Here is a 25,472-nt window from a genome sequence, read left to right on the forward strand (position 1 = left end):
ACTTCAAATAAAAAGGAGGACTTTTATTTCGTAAAACAATCGCAAACCCGGAATTTGTCACGATGACGTCAAACGTACGCGACGATGATGCTGAAATGCGCTGCGTCTATTTGTCCAAGAATGTGTGAATGTTGTATTTTTAATGATGGTTTTTTTTCAATTACATTTTTAAAGCACATTTTGGTTCATTGTTTGAGGCTCATGTGAAGGTAGGCCGCCTGCTCAATAATGATTTTACTCCTGTGTTGAGCTCCATTATGTGCTGGGTTTTGCTCGCTGTTACACACTCAATGTTTACCTCCTGCCTAGTTTTAGTTTTCATGTTCATTAACACGAACTAACGCAATTAGCATTTAATCCACTGTAAATGAATGTATAGGTCTCGAGTATCAAACTATTTTTTTCTGGAAAAGAAAGTGTACTATTTCAACAATATTGTGTGTTCCCCAGTTTATTATTATTATTATTATTATTATTATTATTATTATTATTATTATTATTATTATTATTATTATTATTATCACTAATAAAATATAGTAATTACAGATTACCAAAGATCTAATGAAGAGCACAGAACTGGATCAAGCCTCTTTGAGCAGCACGCTAAGAATGAAGTAAAAACTCTTTTATGCATCTGTTTATGGGACTTAACATTGTCACAGTGTTTACTTTTAGGGTAGAGATAAAAACATGATTTATTGATCTATGAGGCATACATTGATTTGACCTAATAAAAGATTGTCGGGGGGTAGCAGCTTGAAGTGGTGCATTGTTCTCATATCCTTTTTTTCCCCTCCCTTAGTAAAAGTTCCCGTGCTGTGATGCCTCCTAACATGCCTCAGATCAGTGATCCAAAGATTGCTTTTACCTACCTGCGTCCAGCCTGTGTGCTGCTCACCAGAGATCCCACTGTGACCAATGTGGAGACACTACACAGTCAGTTAAAAGAAGTGGACGATGCCACGCTGCAGCAGCTCCAAGACTACGTCCTCTTCCCGCTTCGCTTCGTCCTCAAAGTGCCCGGTCCCAGGAGGGAGCAGCTGGTGCAGGCGGTGGTTGAGGCCATGTGCCATGTAGTGCACAACACTTGTATCCAGAGCTTGGAGACCCTCAGGGACCTCCTGTGTGAGCTCTGTCTGTGCATCTCCTCTCCCACCAACCCCGGACACCCCTCTGATACATCAGAGGAGCTGAAGTTGTCTGTGCTGAGGTGCGTGGACGTGCTTCTTCATGCTGCTTATGGTGATATAGTCTTCAGGCTTTTTGAAGCAGCCATGCTGCCTGGAGTGGGGGCCACTGTGTCGTTGCTGTTAGCTCTGGGAGAGAAGGAGAAATCCAGAGATATACAAGCTGCAGCATTGAAGTGTCTGCAGGCGTTGACTGTGCAGTGTGACTGTGATCAGGAGCATGTGGAGCCATCGTCAGAAGATAGATGTTTAGCGGGCGGTGCCATGGCTTCATTCTTACCTGGAATCACCACAACTATGGCCAGAATCATCACAGGAGACCTGAGACAAGGCCATGCAGTCACGGTCAAAGCCATCAAGGTACAAACTAGGGCTGGGCGATTTTGCCTTTTAAAAAAAAAATCTCTGATTTTTTTCAGAGTGTACCCCCCCACCCCCATCCAAATGCCCAATGAGAGCAAGAGATACGTACCAGCAGACCCTGGTGACCCTGAATATAGGTCAAGCGGATCAGAAAATGGATAGATAGACAGTAGAATAGCATGTGTAGCGTTACAAAGGGGTGGAAAACTTCCACTAAAATTCAACAACAACTTAAGCACTGGGATTTGGGGAATATTGGAAAACATAAAATTTTCATGGTAGTTATTTATTTGAATGAAGTGAAATTGGGAGTATTTTAAGATAACTTAAACTGTATCATATCCAAACCTAAATATTACCATCCATGCAAAATAATACAATTAAAAAAATGTAGCATGAATATAGATTTATTCGTAAGTAGAACTTTCCAAGTTTTCAAGTTTGGTAAGCGTCTTGTTTTTTTAGGAATTGCAAAAAGTAAGTAAATTACTGTTCAGAAGTCGAGGGAAATGATACCTATAAAAGTTCCCTGCAATCACACTCAATATTGCAGAAAAAATGGACACTTCATATAATTCATAATACTGGTTAAAGGGATCAAACAAATCTACTATTCTTAAAATCCAAAATATTAAAATTCAATGATCTGGTTATTTTTAAACAGAGCAAATCACATATAAAGCAATCCACAAACTTCCACCTGCAAAGTTTTAAAAAATAGATTTTTTTTACAGGGATGGTTATTAATGGAAAATTTAATTTAAAGCTTTTGTTGTCCGCACATGATTGAAAATATTTACTATTTCCATATGTCAAGTGTAATTTGTGAAACTGACAGAGGGGGGCGCTCAAGCAATGTCCAAGAATGAGTTAGTTTAAAGCTCTGTACAGAGAGGAAGAAGAGTGTTGACATTTATTTGGGGTTTTTCTCTTTTTTTGATGCACAGGCAACCATATTTATTTATTTCTGAACTGATAATCAGCAGATAATCTTGCAGTAAACTAGAAATGGAGTACAATTTAATTAGGTATGCTTTTATAGTAAGGCTTGATGTTATAAGGTACGGGTAGGTTCACCATTAATGTTTGTAAGGCACCGATAACATAAAACCCATAATAGATCAGTCCCTACAGGATCTTTACTTAAATTCCCTTAATTTTGTAACCAATTTTGAATACATTTTGTGAAAGTTCTGGAAAAATGCAGGATTTTGGAAAATTTGAGAGTTCTTTTAACAATTTGTGATTGAAATTGACTGCAGTCATGTGATGTGACAATTCTAAGCAATTTCATCATGTAAAACATTAGGAGATAAAGTGATTCTTTATGAATAAGTGTATAGTCTATATCCAGGACTATATACACAATAAATAAGTTGATCCACCAGTTAAAACTAACAAGAGCTATTCCCGTACTTATATTTCATCTTCTAATTCCAAAGAAAGTTGCACCTGAAACCAGGAAGTTGTTACTACAGGAATAAGTTGGATACACATTATACCATGTGCAGGAAATTAATCTACTGTTGCTGCTTATTGACAAGATTTCATCACCAAGCATTAATAATAAAGGATTTATTATGTTTGGGCACAAACATGGATGAGATGCTGTTAAGCTGTAGGAAAACTGGTTCACACAAAGTGTGAAGGGGGATTCAGGTTTGAGCTCCGTCTGTCCGAGTTAAAGGGGACAGTTTTTCTCAGAAACCATTTAAGATTCGATAACCAAGTTCAGTGTGTGGCTTCAGGGTATCAATACCTTTGATGGAGTTTGAAAATGAGAAGCATGCATGTATTTTTCCAGAGTTATTGCCCTTTTTCCATTTTTTTTTTTACTCTGTTCGAGGTATCTTAAAATGGGACAGCTTTTCTCAGAAACTGTTTAAGCTAGGATAGCTAAATTTGATGTGTGGCTTCAGGGCATCAATACCTTGATGGAGTTCGAAAATGAGAAGCGCACAATTATTTTTGTCCGAGGTATTGTCCTTTTTCAGGTTTTTTACTCTGTTTGAGGTATCTTCAAATGGGACAGCTTTTTTTAGAAATCATTTAAGATAGGATAACTACATATGGTGTGGCTTCCAGGTATTGATACCTTGATGGAGTTCGAAAATGAGAAGTACGCAAATATTATTTCCGGAGTTATTGCCCTTGTGTCGTTTTTTTTACTTTGTTCGAGGTACAGTATCTTCCAAGGGGACAGCTTTTTTTAGAAACCGTTTAAGATAATTAGTAATTTTATATTCTGATATGATAATATTTTCTTATGCATACTGTATATCTAAGTTCTTAGATTTAGGACATTTAGGAATAGGTTGTGAGTTATAATGACAATATTATATATTGATGACTATCTTCATGTTTTCCATGTTTTTGAAGGTGGATGTTTTTGAGTAACAGAAACTCGAATTCAAGAAGTTTTATTTTCAGAAGCACAGCATGGATGACACTGAACAATGAAATTCTTTTATTATTATGTTGCAAGTCCCAACACTCAAAATAGCAGCTGATCTAAAATAGAAGTACACCCCTGTGCATAGAAACGTATTCACATTATGACTCTCACTTTCAATAACACATCGTACATCAGTTTTAGTGTATTTGTAAAGCAAAAGGATTGTGGCTGTTATTGTAATGTATGGGCTTATGGGGTGTCCTGATCTGATATTAATATCAGTTATCGGTCCAATATCCTCAAACAACATTAAAAAAGTAACGTGTTATATTGTACTGCCTGCATCTAAAATCTCTGATATAATATATAGTGTTTTTTCATTGGATTCATTCTGGTTATTTTTCAGGGTTTTCTAATAAATGTATTTTTATTCTATTGTAGAATATTTTTGTGTTTAGGATTAAAATGTATGAAAATGTATTGGTTAATAATAAATGGGTCAGTTCTCATACCTACTCATGTTTTCTGTTTGTAATTTCACTTGATCAAGCCGTTTCTCATATTACACACTACAACTTTAACTAAGCACTAAAATTGTTTAATATTCATGCTGAAATCGTATCAACCAATAGGCAACTATCAGTATTGTATCGCAAGTTAAAAAAAAGTTGTACAGTATTGTGGGACACTGTCGGGACACCTCTTGGCATCTTGATTGAGTGTTTAATGTATTTGAATTATTTCTTATTTGTTGTTTGTTCTTTTTATTAAGGAAAACAAACAATAATGGAATGATAAATACATTTAACAAGTTAACATCTTTTGATAATGAGTTCAGGTGTAGGTATAAACAAAGACATCCTCAATATAATGTTTATTTGTTTGTAGCTTTATTTAAAATGTTCATATTTTGTGCTTTTTGGTAACACGAATGTCAGAATCAACCCAATAGGTTATAAAACAACAAGAAGCTGATTTCTGTCTCTTTTGTCCTTCAGATTTGGTCGACGACTGTGGGGCTGGTCCTGGAGGACACCCAGCTTCAGTCCAGTAAGATGATGAAGACTCCGCCCACCGAGCTGGGAGCAATCCGGCACATTTTAGTTTTCAGGACACCAGAGTGGGTGAAGAGCACTGCAGGGAAACTGTGTGTGCTGCTGAAAAAGATCATCTCCTGCACCTCGGCCCACCAGCACTGGAGGGTCAGGCTGGAGTTGGTGGAACTGGCAGACCACCTGCTGGCCGGCTGCAGCCAGGCACTGGGAGAGTGTGTGGGGCCACTGCTGGAAGCCCTGGTGGGAGCGATCAATGATGAGGACTCCAGAGTCAGAGAGAGGTGTGTGTGTGTGTGTGTAGGTGTTTGAGAAAGGTGCTCCTCCTCCAGGCTGCTGACTGACAGCTCTGCCCTCTCCTTTAGATGTGAGGTTTCTCTCAGGGATGTCTCCAAGAGGAACCAAAGCAGCAGCAGTCAGACCTTCACTGACATCCTGTCCGAGAACCTCCACTCTCTGTCCACCTCGCTTCCCAGGCTGATGAGGACCTCTGATGATCAGAAGAAGCTCTTTGTTCTCAACGTGTTTCTGGGTTACTTTAAGGTGCTGGGACCATTAGTGTCTCTGGTGCTCAACTCCTCAGCACACCTGGAGAGGATTTTCAAAGCTCTGATGCAGGTAATAACACTTATCTTATAACTGCTTGGTTCACCATCAAACCATATCAATGTCTTTTGATTTCCATCCCACAATTATTACAAACTATTCCATGATACCTCTTTATGAAGTTCTTGTGAAATGATGGGTTTGTTTATGTGATGGGAAAACCGGTCATGTTCTGGTTCAGGCTTCATTCCCAGAGTTGACACCAGGCAGGACTTGAAAGAGGTAGACAATAGACAGCTTTGTTAAACTAAAGACGAACAATTTAAAACAAACATCTGTATTAAGCCATCGAGGCATCGCTTTATGATCAGAGCCACAAAGAGGGGACGAGGTGAATTCCAAAGTGTTTCTTGTTCTTTCTGTGCCCTCATTAATAAAGAGTCCTCTCAGAGAGCTCCTAACTTAGCCTAAAAATTCCTAGCAATGAATCTTAGCTTAGAAGTGATTGAGGAAGTTTTTTGAGCAGCTCTGAGCAAAGATTTGACAGAAACTTAGATTTTTCTAAGAGTGACATCACTAAGAGCTACTTTTAGCCTTAGGATACTTTGTGAATACAGACACTGGTCTCTTCTAAATGTTTCTAATGACAATAAAATATGGAAATCTGTAGTGGGTGTCCTGTGACCACAGCTAATATGTGTGTGTGCTTCTAAAGGTGCTGGAGCTGGATGTGATGGATGTTCGCATTGTGGAGGAGAGAAGTTCCAGAACGGCCATCGAGGCCGGCCCTGACTCTCGTGATTTTTACACTGCGCGCACACAGAGGAAGCATTTCCTGTACTTCACAGATGAGAGGATCCACTGTGTGCTCATGGAAATCTGCCGTACTTTAGGTTGGAGCATTTACATCATGAGCAGATGAGAGCCAAACTTTTGTTTGTGTTGCCCGTGCTTCAATTCTCTGATTCTCACAGCTTTTAATGATTTGACCGCAGGTTTCTACGGTAACCTTTACCTCCTGACTGACCATCTCCTGGACTTGTATCGCCAGTCCTCAGCCTACAGAAAGCAGGCCGCCATGGTCCTAAACGAGATAGTAAGGGGAGCTGCCGGCATCGCCGTGGAAACGCAAGATCATGGTTTAGAGCGGGATGCTATGAGGAAATCAGCCAGCCGAGAAGATCTGAAAGCAGCAGTGATGTCCGTCATCGAGGAATACACCAGTCTGAGCAACTGGCACCTGATTACAGTCAGCGAGGAGACGGACAGGGACCGACAGGACCAGCAGGTGAGGAATATTAATTCCTAACAACTTCTGTATGGAGAGAAATGTGTCTTTTTTATGTAATCAAACAAAAACGGATTTGAAATAAATAAGAAAAAATTGCCAACAAAAATAATTGATTTGTACTGAAAAAAAAGGTTTGTACGAACAAAACTACCATTACTAATTTTCGAACGATCGAAACTGACTTCTAAAAACACTTTTAACATCATCTGGAGGAAATCCCGCCCACAAGCTTGAAGTTGAAACGCAATCAAAACTGCAGGAAGCACAAACAAAAACATGGAAAACGCAATCAAAACTTCAGGAAACATAAACAAAATTTATAGTTGCAAGAGAAGTCATTTTTAATTTGTAAATGAAACCAGCAATAAAAAAAAGCAAATCTCTTTTTTGTTTGTGAATTTTTTTTTTGTTTTTGTTTATATTGTTTACTGGTTTAGCAATTCACTGCAAACTCTTTTAAACGTTTTTCCACTATATTATTCCTTTGAAATGTGATGAACTGTGCAAAGTGCATCTTTGCAGGATCAAAAACCTTGTTTTATGTGACGTTTATCAGTCGATTGTCATATCTGATATTGTGTCTTTCTGCAGCTGCTCAGCCCATTGAGCCTCCTCTCCATATCCAGCAACCCCAGCGTGAACGCTCTCCAGTCAACGGCGTCTACATCCACCTCATCCTCCTCCTCCTCCACCATCCATCAGCTCAACAGCAACATCTGGCAGCTGTGCATCCAGCTGGAGGGCATCGCCTGCTTTGCTCAGGTGCTCGGGACGGACTTTCGTTCCCTGTTGATGACCTTGCTGTACGCCGTGCTGGAGAAGGCCGGCGAGGAGACGCTGATGGTCAGCCAGGCAGCCCTGAGCTCCATGTTGGACATCAGTGAAGCCTGTGGTTACCCCTCTCTGAGGGAGCTGATCAATGACAACTCTGACTACCTGCTCAATGACGTTTCACTCAATCTGCAGAGGCTCAGCCAGCATCCGCAGGTGGAGCTGAGCATGCATCCATGCACAGTTATCACATTGTCTGCATATTTCTTTACACTGCTATCTTGTTGTCCAGGCTCCACGAGTGCTGACAGTGATGCTGACTCACTCTGACCACACTCTGCTGCCTCTGGTTGGAGATATTGTCCAGGATGTGTTGATGGCTTTGGATTTGAGTTACGACCACACAGCCACTCTTTTCTGCTCTGTGCTGCACGCGCTCATAAAGGCACTGGGTAAGGTTGCAAACATCAGGCCATTATTACAATAGGACCCTTTTTCTATCATTCATATGGTTTGTTACCGGCTCAGATGGTTTCATATCTTTTAAAGCTGCACTACTTGAATCTTGCGCTTCACTATATATCTTTATTTTTTTTATTTTTATTTATTCAGTTTAATTTTTTGTACATGCCCAAAAAGGAGACGAGAGAAGCAGTTTGCTTATCTAGATCCCGTCTCCTGTTTTGTACATCAAAAATTTACATGGGTTTACATGTCTCTCTGGTCAAACATTCTTTGCTTGTTCTGAACAGTCCTTTTTTGTGTAGGATTTATTCTCATCTGTAGTCAGTGTTGTCTTTTATTTTTTTTATATCACAGCAGCCAATGAGGAGGCTCCTTCATGGGCTCTGCTCACTCCTCCTTTCTCTAAATCCTGTGATTGGAGCTGGAGGGGGTGACCGGCAAGACTTTGTCATCGGGGTTTAAGGGGAGTGGTTAAGGACACTGGGCTTGTAATCGGAGGGTTGCCGGTTCAAGCCTCACCTGGGCCATCACTGTGGGATGTTGAGCAAGTCCCTTAACCCCGAACTGCTCCCCAGGCACCGCAAAATTGCTGCCCACTGCTCCTCAGGGATGGGTTAAATGCAGAGGACAAATTCCATTAATTTAGTAACATTACATGGCCAATTAAAGGCGAAAGCCCCGATTTAATCTTTTAATACAATTTTTTCAGAAATGCTTACTTTTACGATATATTCTTATTATGCTAATAAGAATCTTTTTTTTTTCTATTAAGGAAAATAATTTGAGTACCCCAACTTTAAATGTGACATTGCGACATAAGTTGATTCAATCCAAGAGTGATAACTGTACTTTCTTTAATCATGCTGGAGACTTTCCGACTTGTAAAAGGTTTTGCCTGTAATAATTTGAAACTTTGCTTTCTGGTGGTCAAAAACTAGTAGAACCTCAGAGTTTTTGGTGACCCAGCAGTGTTGCCACATTTAAAACTCAATTTCATGGGAACAAAAACTTAATAAAGGCAGATTTTTGTGTGTTTTAACATTATTTGGACAGAAATAAACTCTGAATCTGGCAATCATTGGCATAGAGTAGAGGTGGGCAACTGTTATCACAGTGGGGGCCACAAAAATGTGATTGCCTGACCTGAGGGCCACATTATCAACATTCACATCAGCGTTTAGAATCGAGTTCCTGTTGTTTGTATGTTTTTGCTATTTAGTTTTTTTTCTTGTATTTCGTGTATCGTTGTGGGTTTGTATGTTTTGGCTATCATTTATGGTATTTTTCTGTGTTTAGAAGTGTTTTTGTGTATTTTTCTGTCATTGTGTGTATTTTTCTGTCACTTTGTGTGTTTATTTTGCACATTTAAAATTTGATGGAGGGCTACAAGCAGCCTCCAGGCTGCCAGTTACCCATGTCTGGCATAGAGTGCCTGAATCAACCCTTTTTTAGAAGGCCAAAGTTTTTACAACTGTGAATCATTGTTATGTCAAAATGAAAAAAATCTGTATTGAAAAAGACAAAAATGTTACTGCATAGAAAGGATGAATAACTTTGTATCAATGTCGCTTCTTATTTTTGCATCATTCAGATCATTATCTAACGTTAATGTCCAACCTACCTGTTTTTACTGTAGTGAGGTGGTTTCCTGCTTCTCAAAGCATGACCAGGAAGTCTGGAGCTTTCCCACAGCGTTCCAATGATGAGGAAGATGTCAACATTCGTCAGTTTCTGTTGGATTACCGCAAACAGAAGGAGTTGTCTGAGGGCATCGGTATTGAAGAGGATGACTTGGAAGATTTGGGTAAGGTGAAGTCTTTCTTATAACAAAGTATGGAAATTGTTGTGCATTATACAGAAAATTAGTAATATAATTAAAAAAAAGCTTGCGATAAGCCGTATAATTTTCTCTGGTTGCAGCGGCGTCTCCTCCCACAGCGGAAGAGAATGTTGAAGACATTTACGATCCTGACGTGAAGGCGGAGCTTCCCTCCCATCTCACCATCACCAAAGATGTGATGGAGCGCTGCATTCACCTGTTGTCAGACCCCAGCCTCCGCCTCCGACTCAAGGTATCAGTGTCATGAAAAGTGCTACAGATTGTTTTTGGGGAAGTTTGAATCTTTATCTGAACATTAATTTGACCTTGTGAGTGTATGTGAGCTTTCAGCTGCTCTGCTCCTCGGTAGCGGTGTGAAAAAAAATTAATTTCACGATATATCGCGATTTTTTTGGGTACCGATTTTGAATTGATTATTTATTTATTTTTTAAATCGATAAAAAAAAAAATATATATATATATATATATATTTTTTTTTTTTATCAATATTTTTGTGTGTAATGTCTGCAATATTTATGTATGCACAGCCATTTTATTTTCATCTAATCCGTTCAGATCAGTGTTTAAACATTTTTTCTTATTATGTTGCAATTTTTACTTTAAGACTTCTACACAGTAGTTTCAGTGAAAAGAAACTTGTTGCACTTTATTTTATGATAGCGGTTTGTAACACTGCATTTTCTTTTTTTCAGTGAAGATGTGCAAAAACACAAATAATAAATAATAAATTGGATGTTTTGAAGCAAATAGTTCTGGCTAAATTTTTCCTCTGAATGATCAATATCTTCTGATGAACATATACAGCAACTTGATTTTTCATCTCTACGTTTCATTTTGATATGAACTGGGTAGAATATAGTGATATATCATGATAATATCGTATCGTGATATGTATCGTATTGCAACATCCTTGCCTATACTCACCCTACTCCTTGGTTATAGAACTCACTACCTCCAGATCTCAGGAATATGGACTAATTTTCCCAATGTAAAACCTATTTACAACAGCATTTCCCACCTGACCACCACTGCCCTGTCGCTGTCACTTTTATTATATTTTTTTTATACTGTTTTAGCTTAGCTTTTATTGTAGTTTTTATACTATGCATTGTAAAGTGACCTTGGGTGACTTGAGAGGCTCTGTTTCCAAATAAATGTATTATTATTACATGGCACCAATCTTTAAAAGAAGGTGTCTCATGTTTAAAAATAGTGAGACAAAATCACTTTTTTTGTCTTTCAATATGAAAATGTGGCATGATTTAAACAGAATATCATACCAACACAGAAAAAGATTCTAAATCATCCTAAATGTTTAGCAGAGGAAAAGACTAACAGTTCAGCAACTTCAGCCATAAAAAAAAAAAAAAAAAAAATCAGTTAAATTTATAACTTCTGTTTTATTTAAGCTGCAGCTTTTTTTTTTTTTTTTTACAAATTAGTAACACCAAATGATCACCACTAATCATTAGAGCTAGAATAGTTGTGGTTCAATTTAATAAATAAATAATTTTTTTTAAGATTAAAACACAAACTGGACCAACATTTGGGTCAAGATCTACTGGTTGAGGAGAAACATTGTTTTTGTTCTTTTAAATTGTCCGATGTCAAGCACAGAGTTATAGAAATCAGACTGGTGCTAAACTGGTGGCCCGTGGGCTGCATGCGGCACTCTGTTTTTTTTTGTGTAGCCCTCAAAACAAATCCCACAAAAATTGTAATTCAAGAAGTTGGAAGGAATATGAAACCTAACATAATGCACAAAACACCTCCAAAAAGACAGAGAAACGCACAAAATAAATCAGAAAATACACAAAATTACAACAAAACCAAAAGTGTGCTCCAAAAATACACAGTGACAGAAAGATACACTCAATGATTAAAAAACACACAAAACAACAACAAATATACACAACTTCACACTAATAATGAACAAAACTACAACAAAATAACTCTAAAAATACACAAAATGACAGTGTTATGGTCATTTTTATATTCATCATCATATCCTCAAATGTATGTTTTTGTTTCACTTTGTTCCATTTGTACCTTTTTTCTTAGTTTAGAATAAACATTTTTTATATAAAATCATCAATGCTTCTCCTGGATTCCATCATTCAACCAGAGCAATGAATCATGTCTCAAATGAGGTCAACCGTAAATTCTGCCGTAACAACAGAAAAATGCTCAAGATATGAATAAAAATACACAGCATCAACAAAAACACACAAGAGTCCAAAAATACACAAAATTACAACAAATGTACTCCAAAAATACACAGAGCAGCAGTATAATAGGCTAGATGTTTTAGAAACACACAAAACAGCAACAAGTAAACACAAATTGACCCAGAAAATAATCATAACTACAACAAAAAATTAGGCCAAACCCTTTGTTCTTTCTTGTAATAATGCTCTGATTGGATTTTTTATTACTTTTATGTTTATTATTAGTTGTCTTGTGTAATTTTACTGTAATTTTCTGTTTTTTTTTGTGCATTTCTGTTGTTGTTTTATGTATTTGTCTATTATTGTTGTCCTTGTGTATTCTTATGTAATTTTGTATGTTTTTGAGTCGTTTTGCGTCTTTTTGTTGTAATTATTTAACGCCATGTGCTTCTGGTGTGTGTGTGTAAAGGTCCTGGATGTGCTGGAGCTGTGTGTGATGGTGCTCAGTGAGAGGGAGAACGAGCTGCTTCCTATGGCTCATCGCTGCTGGCCAGCTCTGCTGCAGAGACTCACAGCCGACGACCCACTCGTTGTACTTAGAGCGTTCAGGGTAAGCAGACCACAGCTGGGATCCATAAATCCATCCCTTCAGAGCACAAGCAGCTCTATAACGATGATAAATGACAGAAAAGATCATTGCCTTTCTCACTTAATGAGAGCAGCAGGAGTGATGTCCAGTAAGTATTGAGAGTCTAATTATATAACGGTACAGCTTGGATAGTTAAATTGGGACGTTGAGTTACATAGAATGTAGGCTAGGTCTGGGTGATATGGACCAAAATTCATATCTCCATATTTATTCTCAAAATGGCGATATACAACATAAATCTCCGTAATTTAAATTCAAATAAAGTTTTACCAGAAAGACGATTCTGGGTTAAATTTACTGATGCAAAATGCCACAGAAGCTAAAATAAGATCATTGTGCTTTACGATTGGTATGAAAAAATAACTTGAGCGTGTGTCACAAACATGGGCAACTATTTGAAATTTGAAATTTATTTGAGGAAAACCTCATGAGGTGTAGCATCTCGTTTTCGAGGGGGACCCAAAAACATAACAATTCACATACAGCACAATACGAAAGTAAGTACTAAGGACAAATAACACAATATTGCCTACAACCCATCACAATCTGTTTTTAAGTACCTATATAGAGCTGTTCTAAAGGAGCCTATGGGGGTCAGTGACCTGAGTGAAGGGGGCAGATGGTTCCAGTCTGAGGTAGCTTTAACTAGCGGCTCCAAAAGTAAATACACAAAATGAGAGCAAAAAATACACAAAATTACTTCAAAAACACAAATTAACAGAAAAATACACAAAAGAACAACACAATGGAATAACAAAAATACGTAAAATAACAACAAAAACTTACAAACAAATGGAGAAACACGCAAAAGAACAACAATGAAAAACACAAAAGGACACAAAAAGAGAAAAAATGCACAGTGGGACTACAGAAATACATAAAACAACAAACATAAACAAAGGGCAACAAGACACACAGAAAGAGAAAAAAATCACAATGGGACAAAAGAAATCCAAGAACAACATGCGATACATAACAAAAAATACACAAAACGACTCAAAGACATCCAAAACTACTGGAAAAATACACAAAAGAACAACAAAAAGGAGTAAAAAGAAATACATAATGGGACTGGGACATTTATTAACAAACTGCTGCACAATATGTGCCACTTCAGTATTTTTCTCCTCTAAGGGACAGCACGTGTGAGTGAGTTCTTTAAAGTGTCTTATTTAGATGAAGGTCCATGTTAGGATGCACTCAGTGATCATCTAACTGTACTTTTCAAACAAGATATAGAATAAAAATATATCGATATTGGTGATTTTCTGTATTGCCAAAATCAATATATCTTAAATCTCGATATATCACCCAGCCCTAGTGTAGGCCTCATACATCAATAAATCAAAGGTATTTCCTCTGTGAATTTACTCACAAACAAATGTGGGAGGTCGCAAGATTGTTTTAGATTTTATCACAAGCATTGCATTGTGGGATTGGGAACCCCGTAGAAGAATGAAAAGAGAAAGATTCAATAATCTGTGCTGACACAGAGGATGTAAAATCTATTCTTTTTGGTGATTTTGCTGCAATTTATATGAAATGCCTGATTTTAACACAGTGAATTTAAAAAGATTATTATCATATTTGGTCTTTTTTTTTATTTGTGCCTAACTCTCGTACTGTGAGTGGTTCAGACAATGTGCTTCCATCCCATGCCAGGTGCTGTGTACTCTGGGGGAAAAATGCGGTGACTTCCTGAGGAGGAGGGTTTCCAAAGAGGTGCTTCCCAAGCTGAGCGCTTTCCTGGCACGTCAGGCCCCGATCAGCGCCAAGGCTGGGCCCGTCTACACCCACACGCTGGCCTACAAACTGCAGCTGGCAGTGCTGCAGGGCCTGGGCTCACTCTGCCACAGGCTGGAACTAGGTGAGCACAACACAGACAACCTCCAACATGTGTATTGTGACAGTGATCAAAGCAGGCAGAGGAGGTAGTGAGAAATGATAACGAGACAATAAAGGTGGCAAAAGTTTTCAGTATAGATACTTGAATAAAAAATGACTCTGGTAAAAGTAAAAGTATTGAAGTTGCTCCCTTACTTGAGTAAAAGTAAAAAAGTACATGCTACTAAATATACTTAAGTTAAAAAGTAAAACAAGTTTTCCTTTAATAATAAGACAGGGTTTTTAATTTGAGCAAATTCCATATCTATCTTTCTTTTTTAAGAACTTGTAGAAAACTGGTACATGGAAAGAAGTGAAATCTGTTACTTTTGAACACCTGGAGAATTTAGCACTCATCATAAATACAATTTGTAGTTAAAATGTTTTAAGAAAAACAAATGCAAATACTCAATTAAACCTAAAGCAGCTTTGAGTTTAACATTTTTAAAAACTTGAAAATGTTAACTATAAAACTAAGGGTCCTGCCTAACAGAAAAAAAAGCTCAAACGACCAACAGTTTTCATTCAGCCTCAGGAGAATCATGTTCTCTAGGTTTCTGGAATAGAGACGTGATCTTTTTGGTGGTGCTGAGCGGAAAAGCCTTTCACAAGCAACAGAAGCAGGTGGTGGCGTGTTTAGTTTGAGTGACAAGCTCTCATTTTTCAAATGTATAGCGTAGAAAGTACAGATATTTGTAAGGAGTACAAGTTAAAAGTCACCAAAAAATAAATGCTCAAGTAAAGTACAGATACCAGAAAAAACTACAGTATTTGTATTGTACTTCATTGCTTGTCACCTCTGGAGAAAACTAAAGCTGAACATGTGATGTTAAATTAAAATAAGAATTTTCTTTTTAACAGGTGGAATATGAACCTGTCATATGTTAAACGCAGTGAAGAATAATAGGAGCCAATTTGTTGTCATAATTAAATAATAATAATCTAAAGAGATTTTAAAAATATTAACCATTTTGGTAGGTTGGTCATTTACACATTGATTAATGTTTTCTTTGTCATTTTTTTCTTTCTCCTGTGGGCCACATTGGAGGCTTAAAGGGACATATTTGGCCCCCTGGCCTTGAGTTTGACGCATGTGCTCTAAAACAAGCACGCTTTCAATATGTGTCACGTTTTCATGACTCCGCCCCCACAGGTGGGAAGTGTGAAGTGTCTAATTGACCTTGGGGTCAGGTGTTTTGACGCTCCTATAAAATTGAGAATTACCAACCATGGAAGATGTTTTCAGATAAAAACAATGTGGTTGTTCTGCCTCCAGTTGGCAGCAGTGTATAACACAATAACATACCAGCAGGAGCTTTTGCATCCTAATTGTTTTGTTGTTCTGTTGCATTATGACTGTACTGTACAAGCCTCTGATTTAGTAGTGGTGGTGAAAAACAATCAATTCACATATCGCGATTCTAATCATCCACGAATCTGAATCGATTCATAAACTTCAAAAATTGATTAAAAAAATTAAGAATTATCATTATTATTTGTTTTTTTTAGGCATTAAAAAGTATTAAATTGTCTTAAATTTAGATCAGATAGGTCTTGTTTTACTGACTATACAATGTTATTTCTGAAATATCTGTAAGCAGACAGCTTAAGATTTTATTTAGGCAATTTTTTTTATTAACAGAAGCTTTATTTTTTGTATGCCTTAACATATTCTTGTAGACACTGAGAATTGAGACTTAGTAAAAAACAAAACACCAATTTGTGTAGAGTTTATTTTTGTTACTTCTGGGAGCAAAAGGCAGATAGCCTAAAGTTTTATTTAGGCAATTTTATTCATGAATAGATTTTTTTTGTATTCATTGAACTTATACTTGTAGGCGCTGAGAGTTGAGACTTACTTCTGGAAGAAAGGGGCAGCTGGCCTTTTATTTAGGCAATTTTATTTATGTAAGGTATTTCTTGTACAGTAAATTTGTTTACGTTAACATGAATAAATGTTGCCTTTTGTCTTAAGTTTGCCTTTGTGTGATTACATCATTGCAACCAGTTTATTTAAAGATATCTTATACAAACTATATTGTTTTGTTGCCATAGTTTGCCTTAACACACTATGCATTGTATCAATTTTGAATCGGGAATCGGTTGAAACGAGAATCGATTTTGAATCGAATTGTGACCACATCCCTATCATTTAGTGTGTGTATTTATATGGGATAAAAGGAATGCCTCATATTTTACATATTGTCTCAAGTCTTTGTTTCAAGGCCTGCTTTTTTACCCTCCATCACCCATTCTGTGTATTTTCGGAGGTCAGTGTGCAGAACTGATTAGGTTATGATTGGTGGTTAGTGATAAAAGTCCCTTAAAACTATTTATTTTCTCTGAATAGAAGTTGGTTTTCTATTGCATTTCTTCCAGTCATTAAGGAGTGATTTCTCAGTTGCACACACAGTGGTTAGTGAATGTCATCTGTTCTTCTTTTTGTTTTGTGCAGCATTTCAGTGTGAAAAAATATGATCTCAATGTTGGACTAAGTGAGAGAACGAGGGAAGAATCTGTGGTGTTTTTTTTTTTTTTGGTTTAAAAAAAGAAGGACGTTGGCCCAAATTATAGCATGTTTGGTTTGTTCCAATTTGACAATGTTGGTGAATGAAACAGGAATTAAAAGCAGCAGAGAAGGAGAGCGGATGTTTATTGGTGAATGTCCAATGCCTGGATTCAATGCTTAGTCATTTTTGGTCATTTTGTGTGTTTGTGTACATTTTTTTGTTTTTCTGTTACCTTTACATATTTGTATCAACATTTTTGAGTCAATATATGTATTTTTGCTGTTGTTTTGTGTGTTTTTTTTTTTTTTTGCTTTTTCGTGTATTTTTGTTTTGTGTATTTCTATTGAAATTTTCCCTGGGTATTTTTGCTGTCATTTTTTTTTTTTTTTTTTTTTTTTGTCATTTTGTTTAGTTTCAAAATATATTGAGCATTGTCTTTCTGAGGCACACAAAATTAGATCATGGGTCACCAGTTGCCCATTTCTCGATTCAAGCGTATAGAAGAATGAATGATTCACAGCAGCGTCAAGTGATGTAAAGATACAGAAGAGTCATTTTAAATGAAGAAAATGTTTTAAATCTCATAAAAATGAAATGGAAAAAAGACACAATCCGTGCCTGTACAAAAACACTGAAATGGAAACTAATCCTAACCCTATCTCGTGTATACATTTATAATGTAATTGTTAAATGATCGTTGAATGAGGACTGCATAACCTCTCCATCTAAAGATTCTCTCTAAACTTGATGATGGGAACCAGTAAAGTACATTCCTGCTGAAGAGGCGAGTGCTGTGTTAAGTGCTGCTCTACCTGCTGGAAGAAGCAATAAAAGATGAGAGCTCTACACCCATAAAGCGATGCACATGGTAACTAATTTTTCTTGAGAGCCTGTGACATTAAAACAGGAAAGGGCGTGTCATGTATGGTAATAAAAAGCTTTACTCCATATTAACCCTGAGATCAAGAAAGAGCATCATCGTTTAATGTAAAATATCTAAGAATTAGTGTAAGAGAGGAACGAATGACTTACTACAATGTGGAATGAAAACCGACTTAGCATCAAAGTATCCAAATAGATTGTGGAATGTGCTTTTTAAACATGTGTAGCCTCACTTTAGTATTTATTGCCTCTATGATTAGTCAGAATACTTCACTGCATACCCCCAGCTTACATTGTTTGTGTTGTTAAAATGCAAGAACAAATGGTTTAGATTCTCAAATTCAGTAAAAAAAAAAAAACAAAACAAAAAGTTTCTTAATCCACAGAGACATTAAAGTTCCAGCACCAATATCAGTAAAGAGAACTCTAAAGCATCAGACTGAGAATCTTGTTCCATCTTTCTGTAGATAAACTAATGCTGATGCTGGACTCAATACAATCTGGGACTTTTGTCAGAACTTGAATTGTTTTTTTTTTTTTACTTCATGCCTGTGTTTAAACACTAACACTACCTCCTAGCCACTAAATCTTTTTGAAATCATCTTATTTGGATGCTGCTGGGCCACATCTGTCATACTGGAATCACATCACGGCTATTTTCATACTCTTACTTCAGACTTTAAAGAATAACATGTATTGACAACATTCCTGCTTTTTTATCAACACCTGATACAAAACACCATGGACCAACATGGAGAAGATTACACATCTATCAATTCATCTTGATACGTTTCGTTGAGCCCAGTTTGGCTTTTTTCCATCACAGCCTGACATGAACCATGACATGAACAAACGTTTCGCAAACCAAAAATGTTATTAACCTTGTATTGTTTTTGTAACAAAACAATTTTAGGGTATTGTGGAAAGTACTAGGACGAGGCAGTGTTATGCTGAAAATCACACTATCTGAAGCCAAGACAAGACCAAGACTTCTGGGAGTAGAGACCATAAAAATGCATTTAAAAAACCATGACAAGGTACAACAGTTAAAGAGAATTCTCTCTTTAATTTGTGTTTTGTTTTAAATATAATTGACAGACAAAAATAAGGTGTAATTCTTTCAAAGCACAACATGCAAAAATCTTAAATCTTGCTAAATTTGTTCATCTAAGTTCTTGCATAACATAAACCCTTGTATGTATTTAAAAGCCACTGATAAGTCCAGAATTATTTTAAATATCTGAAAATAAATGTTTATTTGTCAGATCAATGAGGCCTAAAGTAAGTGTTGAGGAGTGTTGAGCATCAGCTTTTAAAATCCCATGTGCAGCCAGTCCAAGACAAGACCAAGACCTTCAAAATGTGGTCTTGAAACCTAGACCGTTCTCGAGTACTACAATACTACTACTAGGAATACATTGTTCTTAGAGGATGACCAAATAACAGATGTAAATAGAGCCATCTAACTTCCTGTTAGAAGTGGAACAGTTTTGTGATGGCGGTGGAGAGAACTCAGGGGGGCAGAAAAGCAGCGACTGCAGCTTTACACGTTTGAATACTGATTGGGCTCCAGCGTCCCCCTGGGACCCCAGCAGCAAGCCAATTACCAAGACTTAGTCACAGAGACGAGGACAAAAACACAGATTGACCCAAGCATGTAACACATTTCTGCCGCAGCTCCAATTCTATCTTAGTGTTTGTTTACTGCGTTCAGCACGTGCACCCTCATCATTTTTAGTATTTCTCACATTAAGGGTTTTTTTCTACATCATCAGAAAAGGGAAGAAAAAAGGGGATAAAAGCAGTGGCTAAACAATCCCATTTACCCCTGAAACATGCATTGCTGCTTTTATTCCTGACACACCACGAGCAGGCCCAGCTTGATCCGAGTGTGGGTTGAATTGGCAAATAGAGTAAGCAGTCACGGGAAGAGAGACGTGTTTTGAAATGAGGCTTGAAAAGCAGCCCAGTTTGTAGCTTAGGGAATCGCTGAACGTCTGCTGGGAAGGATGGAGAGAGGGCAGCGATGGGAAAGGTGATGAAAGAGTGGGAGGATGTCAAGTAGGTGGATGAAGCTGGTGAGGTTAGGAATGTCTCTGTCAGTGAGGATCAGAGAAAAGGAAACGGTGCATTATACTGAATACTACATCCAAACAACAGTGCAGCTCCTCTTCTCTCATTGAGATAAACACAACACCATATCTGGACAGAGTCTGGTACTTATTTTTGATTTCAATGACTTCTAGTTTTTTCTATCCTTTTCTGTTTTATTCCAATTTATCCCAATAGTCCCTCCTCCATTGTCTTCTATACCTGGGTTAGGCAATCCTTGAGGGCTACAGTCCTTCATGAATTAGAGGTCTCACTGCTTCCTCACACTGCATTATGGTGAACTAAAATCCATATATGCTTGGGGAGAACAGGAAAACTCTCAGACGTACAATCATGTAGCTGTAGAGCCAGGTCCACTCCTCAGGATGTTTTTTGTTACCTTTTTTCCACTATTATATCCTGTTATCATATACCTTGGGCCATAACGAGTTGATAACAACCACCCCCAACTCTGCCCCGTTTGGTCTCAGGGGCAAAAAAACACCCTTTTTGGGAAGAGCTTCTGGCAAAATAATGTAATTGTGAATATGAATGTACTGCAGCTACATAAATGCTCATATAACCCTAACATTTTGCATGGTGTATTCTGACACACATCCTCAACACACCCCAAAAGATAAAAAAATGCCTGTCCGTCTGACAAATTGGCAACAATAGTTATAATTTTCAAGCATTTTATAATGCATATCACTGCCTCAAATGTACACAAAAAACTTCCCAAGTTTAGTTTCAGGTGGTGGAGGGGTCGTCTTCTGATTGAGAGGTTGGGGGTTCTATCCCAGTCTACATCTGTCTATGTGTCAAAGTGTCCTTGGGCAAGACACTGAACCCTAAATTGCTCCAAGTGGTCGACTAGCGCCTTGCACGGCAGCTCTGTCGTGTGAATGAGCTGATATGTAAAGAGTTTTGGGATACTTCAGTTTAAGTCAAGTTGACCTTTCAATCTAGAGGATAACAGCTGTTATGACCAAAGATCTCCATTGTACCTCAAACTGGAGAAAACTGAACTTTCAAGCATTACCATTCTATATGGAATGAAGCATTTTTTTTTTTGTAATTGAGCAGTATCTTGAAAAAGTTGAGACTTGACTTATGTACTGCGTGAAATATTGAGTAATATTATGCCCCTAGGTGGACTGGGGTCAGTGTGTAAGATAAAACAATGGTAATTGAAACTGCTAGCAGTGATAAAGGGTGACTGCTTCCGACCGGCCACGATCAAAGTCAAACTTCATTCCGTATGGCACGAGGTCTGGTTGCGGAGTGAGGCATCGATCTCCTGTGAGCGTCTGTGTGGTGCCGGTGAAAATGATTGTTTCGTAAAATGTCCTTATGCTCTAGAACGGGTTTTCAAGTTGTGGGTCGTGCCTCCTCTGGGGGGTGCCAGAGAAAAAGATAAACCCGAAGAAATTGCGGTAATCTCAGAAAAAGCAGAAGAAGAAAGGGGGGAGTGTCTGTGACAGCCTGTATCCAGGTATTTCTGAGGCTTTTTGTCTCTTTCTCCTCGTATCAGTTAATTAAGGTGTTGTGTCTATGATGGGTTTCTTAAGCATCTGACCACAGGTGCAAGTGTGCATTGGTGCGTGGGAGTGTGATCATTATAGTGATCCGCTCTCTCAATTTTTAATTAAATTAAAAAAAAGCTTTATAGTGTGTGCGTGAGCATCCTAAAGTAATACTTGTTTGGTCTTCTCAGGTGAAGCTGACCTTGAGGCTGTGTGTGATGCCTGCATTCCCTACCTGAGCTGCAGACAGCCAATCAGACTGCAGGTGGCCTGTCTAAGGTAATATCTTCTTAAAGCGAATAGATAATCTGTAATTAGAGGGAAATACCTTCGTTTCCCTCTAGTTCTCTCTCTGAGGCAGGTGGATCCATTTCAGGAAGGTCTCCAAGTGCCGATACTATGAAACTGGATGAGCATATTTTAGATAAATGAAGTTTTTTTTTAAATAATAATTCTGATACCTCTCCTTTAGCAGGCTTGACCTAACCAAGCGTTTGCTGTACTATGAAGCTGGTTATCAACATGTTAATTTAACCCTGGGGTTTTTTAATCTGGACCAGAGTGTGCTCACATAAAAGGGGCGGAGCTTGCAACATCGGCCAATCACAAACATGGAGAAAGCGTGCAGAGCAGCCAGACACATACATTATTCTTAAAAAAATATGAAGAATTAAAATCCAGGAAGGAATTCTGGTGAAAAATTACCGACTCTGTTAATGCGGAAATTTGTGAAATTATACAATAATAGTTCATTGACAATAAACTGACACACTCAGTTACACTTTATTACAGTACAGATGTTTTGTATTCATATACTCAGAATTAGACAGATGGGGATGTGAGTGCATTCTTTAACTCCGATGACGTGGCCAAAGATTTTGACGATTAGTTAGAGCAGGTTAGCTGTTCAGCTTAAGTTACCAGGGGGATTTACCCCGGTAGGAAATTAAAGTTAAACTAAACCTCTGTTTTTTGCTGACCTGCCACTCGCGGGTAAATTAAAAAATGTCCTTGATTATGGGTGGGGCTCCTGTAGCAGTTAGGACACGCCCAGTCTATACTATAAAATCTCCAAAAAACAATCTATGCAATGCTACCTAGCTACTCAATACTCACTATATTCACAATTCTCTCAATCCAACCTACTCTCACAGATTGCAGAGTTGACAAGTGCTAGTTTTTATAGGAGGGGCGGGGCCAACAGTGACCCAAGCCACCAAAATGTCATAATCTACCATTCTCTATTCGCAAAATTTTGTTGTAATAGCCAAGTTTCAACCAGTAGAGTCATTTTTACAACAAGATAGCCAAATTGAAATGCTTTGACTAAAATGTCAAGACTTGGAAAAATATAAATCAACAACACTACTTTCAGGGTAAAACAGTGGGCTCTTCGTATTAAAGCATCGTAGTAAAGGACACACAAGCTTAATCTCGGAAATTGTTGACCCACTTGCTTCTTTTTAGGGTTGCAAGGGTCTGCTGGTGCCTGTCTCAGCTGTCATCAGGTGCTAGATGGGGATACACTGGGCGCCAGTCTAACGCAGCACAAACATTACACATAGACCGACAACCACTCACACTCCCGTTCACTCCTATGGGCAATCTAAGACTCCAATAAATCTGACAGTGATGTTTTTGGATGGTGAAGGAAACCAGAGTACCCAGAGAAAACCCACGCAAGCACGGGGAAAATATTCAAATTGTACACGGAAAGGACCCAAGTGTCCACTTCTGGGAATCAATGTTTTATGTATAAAAGGGAGAACCTAAAACAGTTCTAATAAAGGGTAATGTTAACTCGCTAAATATGAGTAGATAAATGCACTTAGGCTGCTTTCACACTGGGATAGACTATCTCTGTTTGCGTTTTATAACTGGTGTAATCAGTGGAAGTTCCTCCATACGTTTCTCATAAATTATCCTGACAGATTTAAGTGTGTTTTAATGTAAAACAGATTATATTCCAGAGCTAATCATGTTCCTGTGTTCCTGCCCTTCCTGTCCAGTGTTTTCCGACACCTAATCCAGGTGGATCCAGACGCCTTTTGGTTCACTCTCAACGAGCTGCACTGTCCATTTACTTACACCCCGCCTCACCCTGACCTGCAGCCTATCAAACTGAGCGGCATGAACCGACCTAGAGACGAGTACACGGACAACGTCCTCAAACTGCTGAGGGAGGAGTTCCACTCAGCAGCAGAAACAGGAACCAAGGAGTCAGCGGAGGGAGCTGCTGACAGTTGAGATGAACTCCAATGGGCACCTTACTAGTGTGTCTGATGAAATGTGCTTGTGATAGTTCTCACAGTTCTGGTCCACAGCCAGGTACAGGCGAGCATCTCTGATCCAGATGCAGAAACCAAAGAACACATGACCAATCTTCTGTGATCTAACACGGCGAAGACTTTTCAATGTCATGTGTTGTACTGCATTTAGAAAAAGCACGTTGGCCTTTCCTTTTTAATGTTACTATGGCAGTGAATTCTTTAATCTGGGTTACAGTTTTCAGCCTGGAGTTTCAGAGGTCCTTTTATAACCAGATAGTTGACTCCAAAAGGAATGAATACATGTAATAAAAAATGTGTGCAACAGACAATAGCATTTTTTTTTATTTGTAGTTGCCATCTTCATTGGTAAAAGGGTGGAGTAAACGGAAGACTGAACGACAGGACAGAGTCATTTTTTCTCAGAGTACTGTACTGCTGTTGTTTTACAAAGAAGGGTCTTTGATTTCCCTTTTATCTATTGAAATCCACGGGGTTGGACAGAAGGGTCGGCTAGCATTGGCCTTCAGGTGAAGTGTCCCCAACCTCACTTCCTCTCGGCGCCCACCTTTGCTCCCATCAGTGCCATCATTCCACTGGTGCTCATGGAGTCTTAAGTGCTCGAGATGGAAACCCAAAGCCGTGCTCCACACAGTCTGAGTCAACACACCCAGAGAGCCATAGACCCCAAACAGAATTGGATATTAATTAATATCCTTCACGCCATCGGACTGCAGCAGCACTCCACTGTTAGCGTCCACATTGGGCAGGGGGTGCTCCAACAGCACGCTGGGGACAACCATATAAAGTTGATCCACAAGCTTGAACATGGGATCATTGAGGGTAAAATGTCTCCAAAAAATAAGTCCTAAGCGATTACCCTCACTGTGTCTATAGCAGTTTCTTTGCTGTTTGTGTAGACTTTTATAAAGCAGCTATAGATTCATGAGGCCTTATTCGGTTATGTTTATTTCCCTTAAAGTTAAAGGCGCTCTTTTTGTCTACTGCATATGATTGAGAGGGAGATTTTTGGACATGTTGATGATTTTAAATGTTTTTACTGATTATTTTAATTATTGATTTTTAAGCTGTTGAATGTTTTCTGCTGCACTTTTTAATCATGCAAAGCACATTGAGTTGCCTTGTGTATGAAATGCGCTTTACAAATAAATTTGCCTTGCCTTGCCTTTAAATATAGGATGATATTATATTTTTTATATTTTCATGGGTAGCAGCTGGACACCGCCCACAGCCAGTCCCTGGCAAGATGGCAGCCAAAGGTCTTGCGTGGGTCATTTCCATTTCCATTCTCCTGTTTGCCTCTATGTTGTACAAGTTGTGCAGGTCCTCGGAACTGAAGAAGACTCTGAGATGACAAGGGAAACCAGTGGCCTTAGCAATGCTACTGTTTTTATAATAATAATCTGAAGCACGTTAATATCAGTCATTCCTTCCCGTTACAGCCACTTGGGGGTTATCTGACTCCAAGGATGGTTGTAGCAACAGATAAGCTCTGTCAATGAACAGCCTCTGTCTCACCCATTGCTGACTTAGGCTTTACAGTGAGTAAACATTACCGTATTAA

General features: G+C 38.2%; 1 protein-coding gene across 1 annotated transcript; it reads left to right on the plus strand.

Moving 5' to 3' along the window:
• Window positions 1–78: 78 nt before the first annotated feature.
• On the plus strand, window positions 79–24,989 carry tti1 (TELO2 interacting protein 1). Its single transcript, XM_028454120.1, has 14 exons — window positions 79–209; window positions 803–1,547; window positions 4,944–5,281; window positions 5,363–5,615; window positions 6,259–6,436; window positions 6,539–6,831; window positions 7,426–7,821; window positions 7,898–8,057; window positions 9,707–9,874; window positions 9,991–10,142; window positions 12,548–12,688; window positions 14,390–14,594; window positions 21,812–21,899; window positions 23,630–24,989. The coding sequence occupies exons 2-14, from the start codon at window positions 822–824 to the stop codon at window positions 23,865–23,867; spliced, it is 3,336 nt and encodes a 1,111-aa protein (XP_028309921.1). The 5' UTR covers window positions 79–209; window positions 803–821; the 3' UTR covers window positions 23,868–24,989.
• Window positions 24,990–25,472: the final 483 nt, after the last annotated feature.

The sequence above is a fragment of the Gouania willdenowi genome, chromosome 7 (genome assembly GCF_900634775.1).
Source record: "Gouania willdenowi chromosome 7, fGouWil2.1, whole genome shotgun sequence".
NCBI lineage: Eukaryota > Metazoa > Chordata > Actinopteri > Blenniiformes > Gobiesocidae > Gouania > Gouania willdenowi.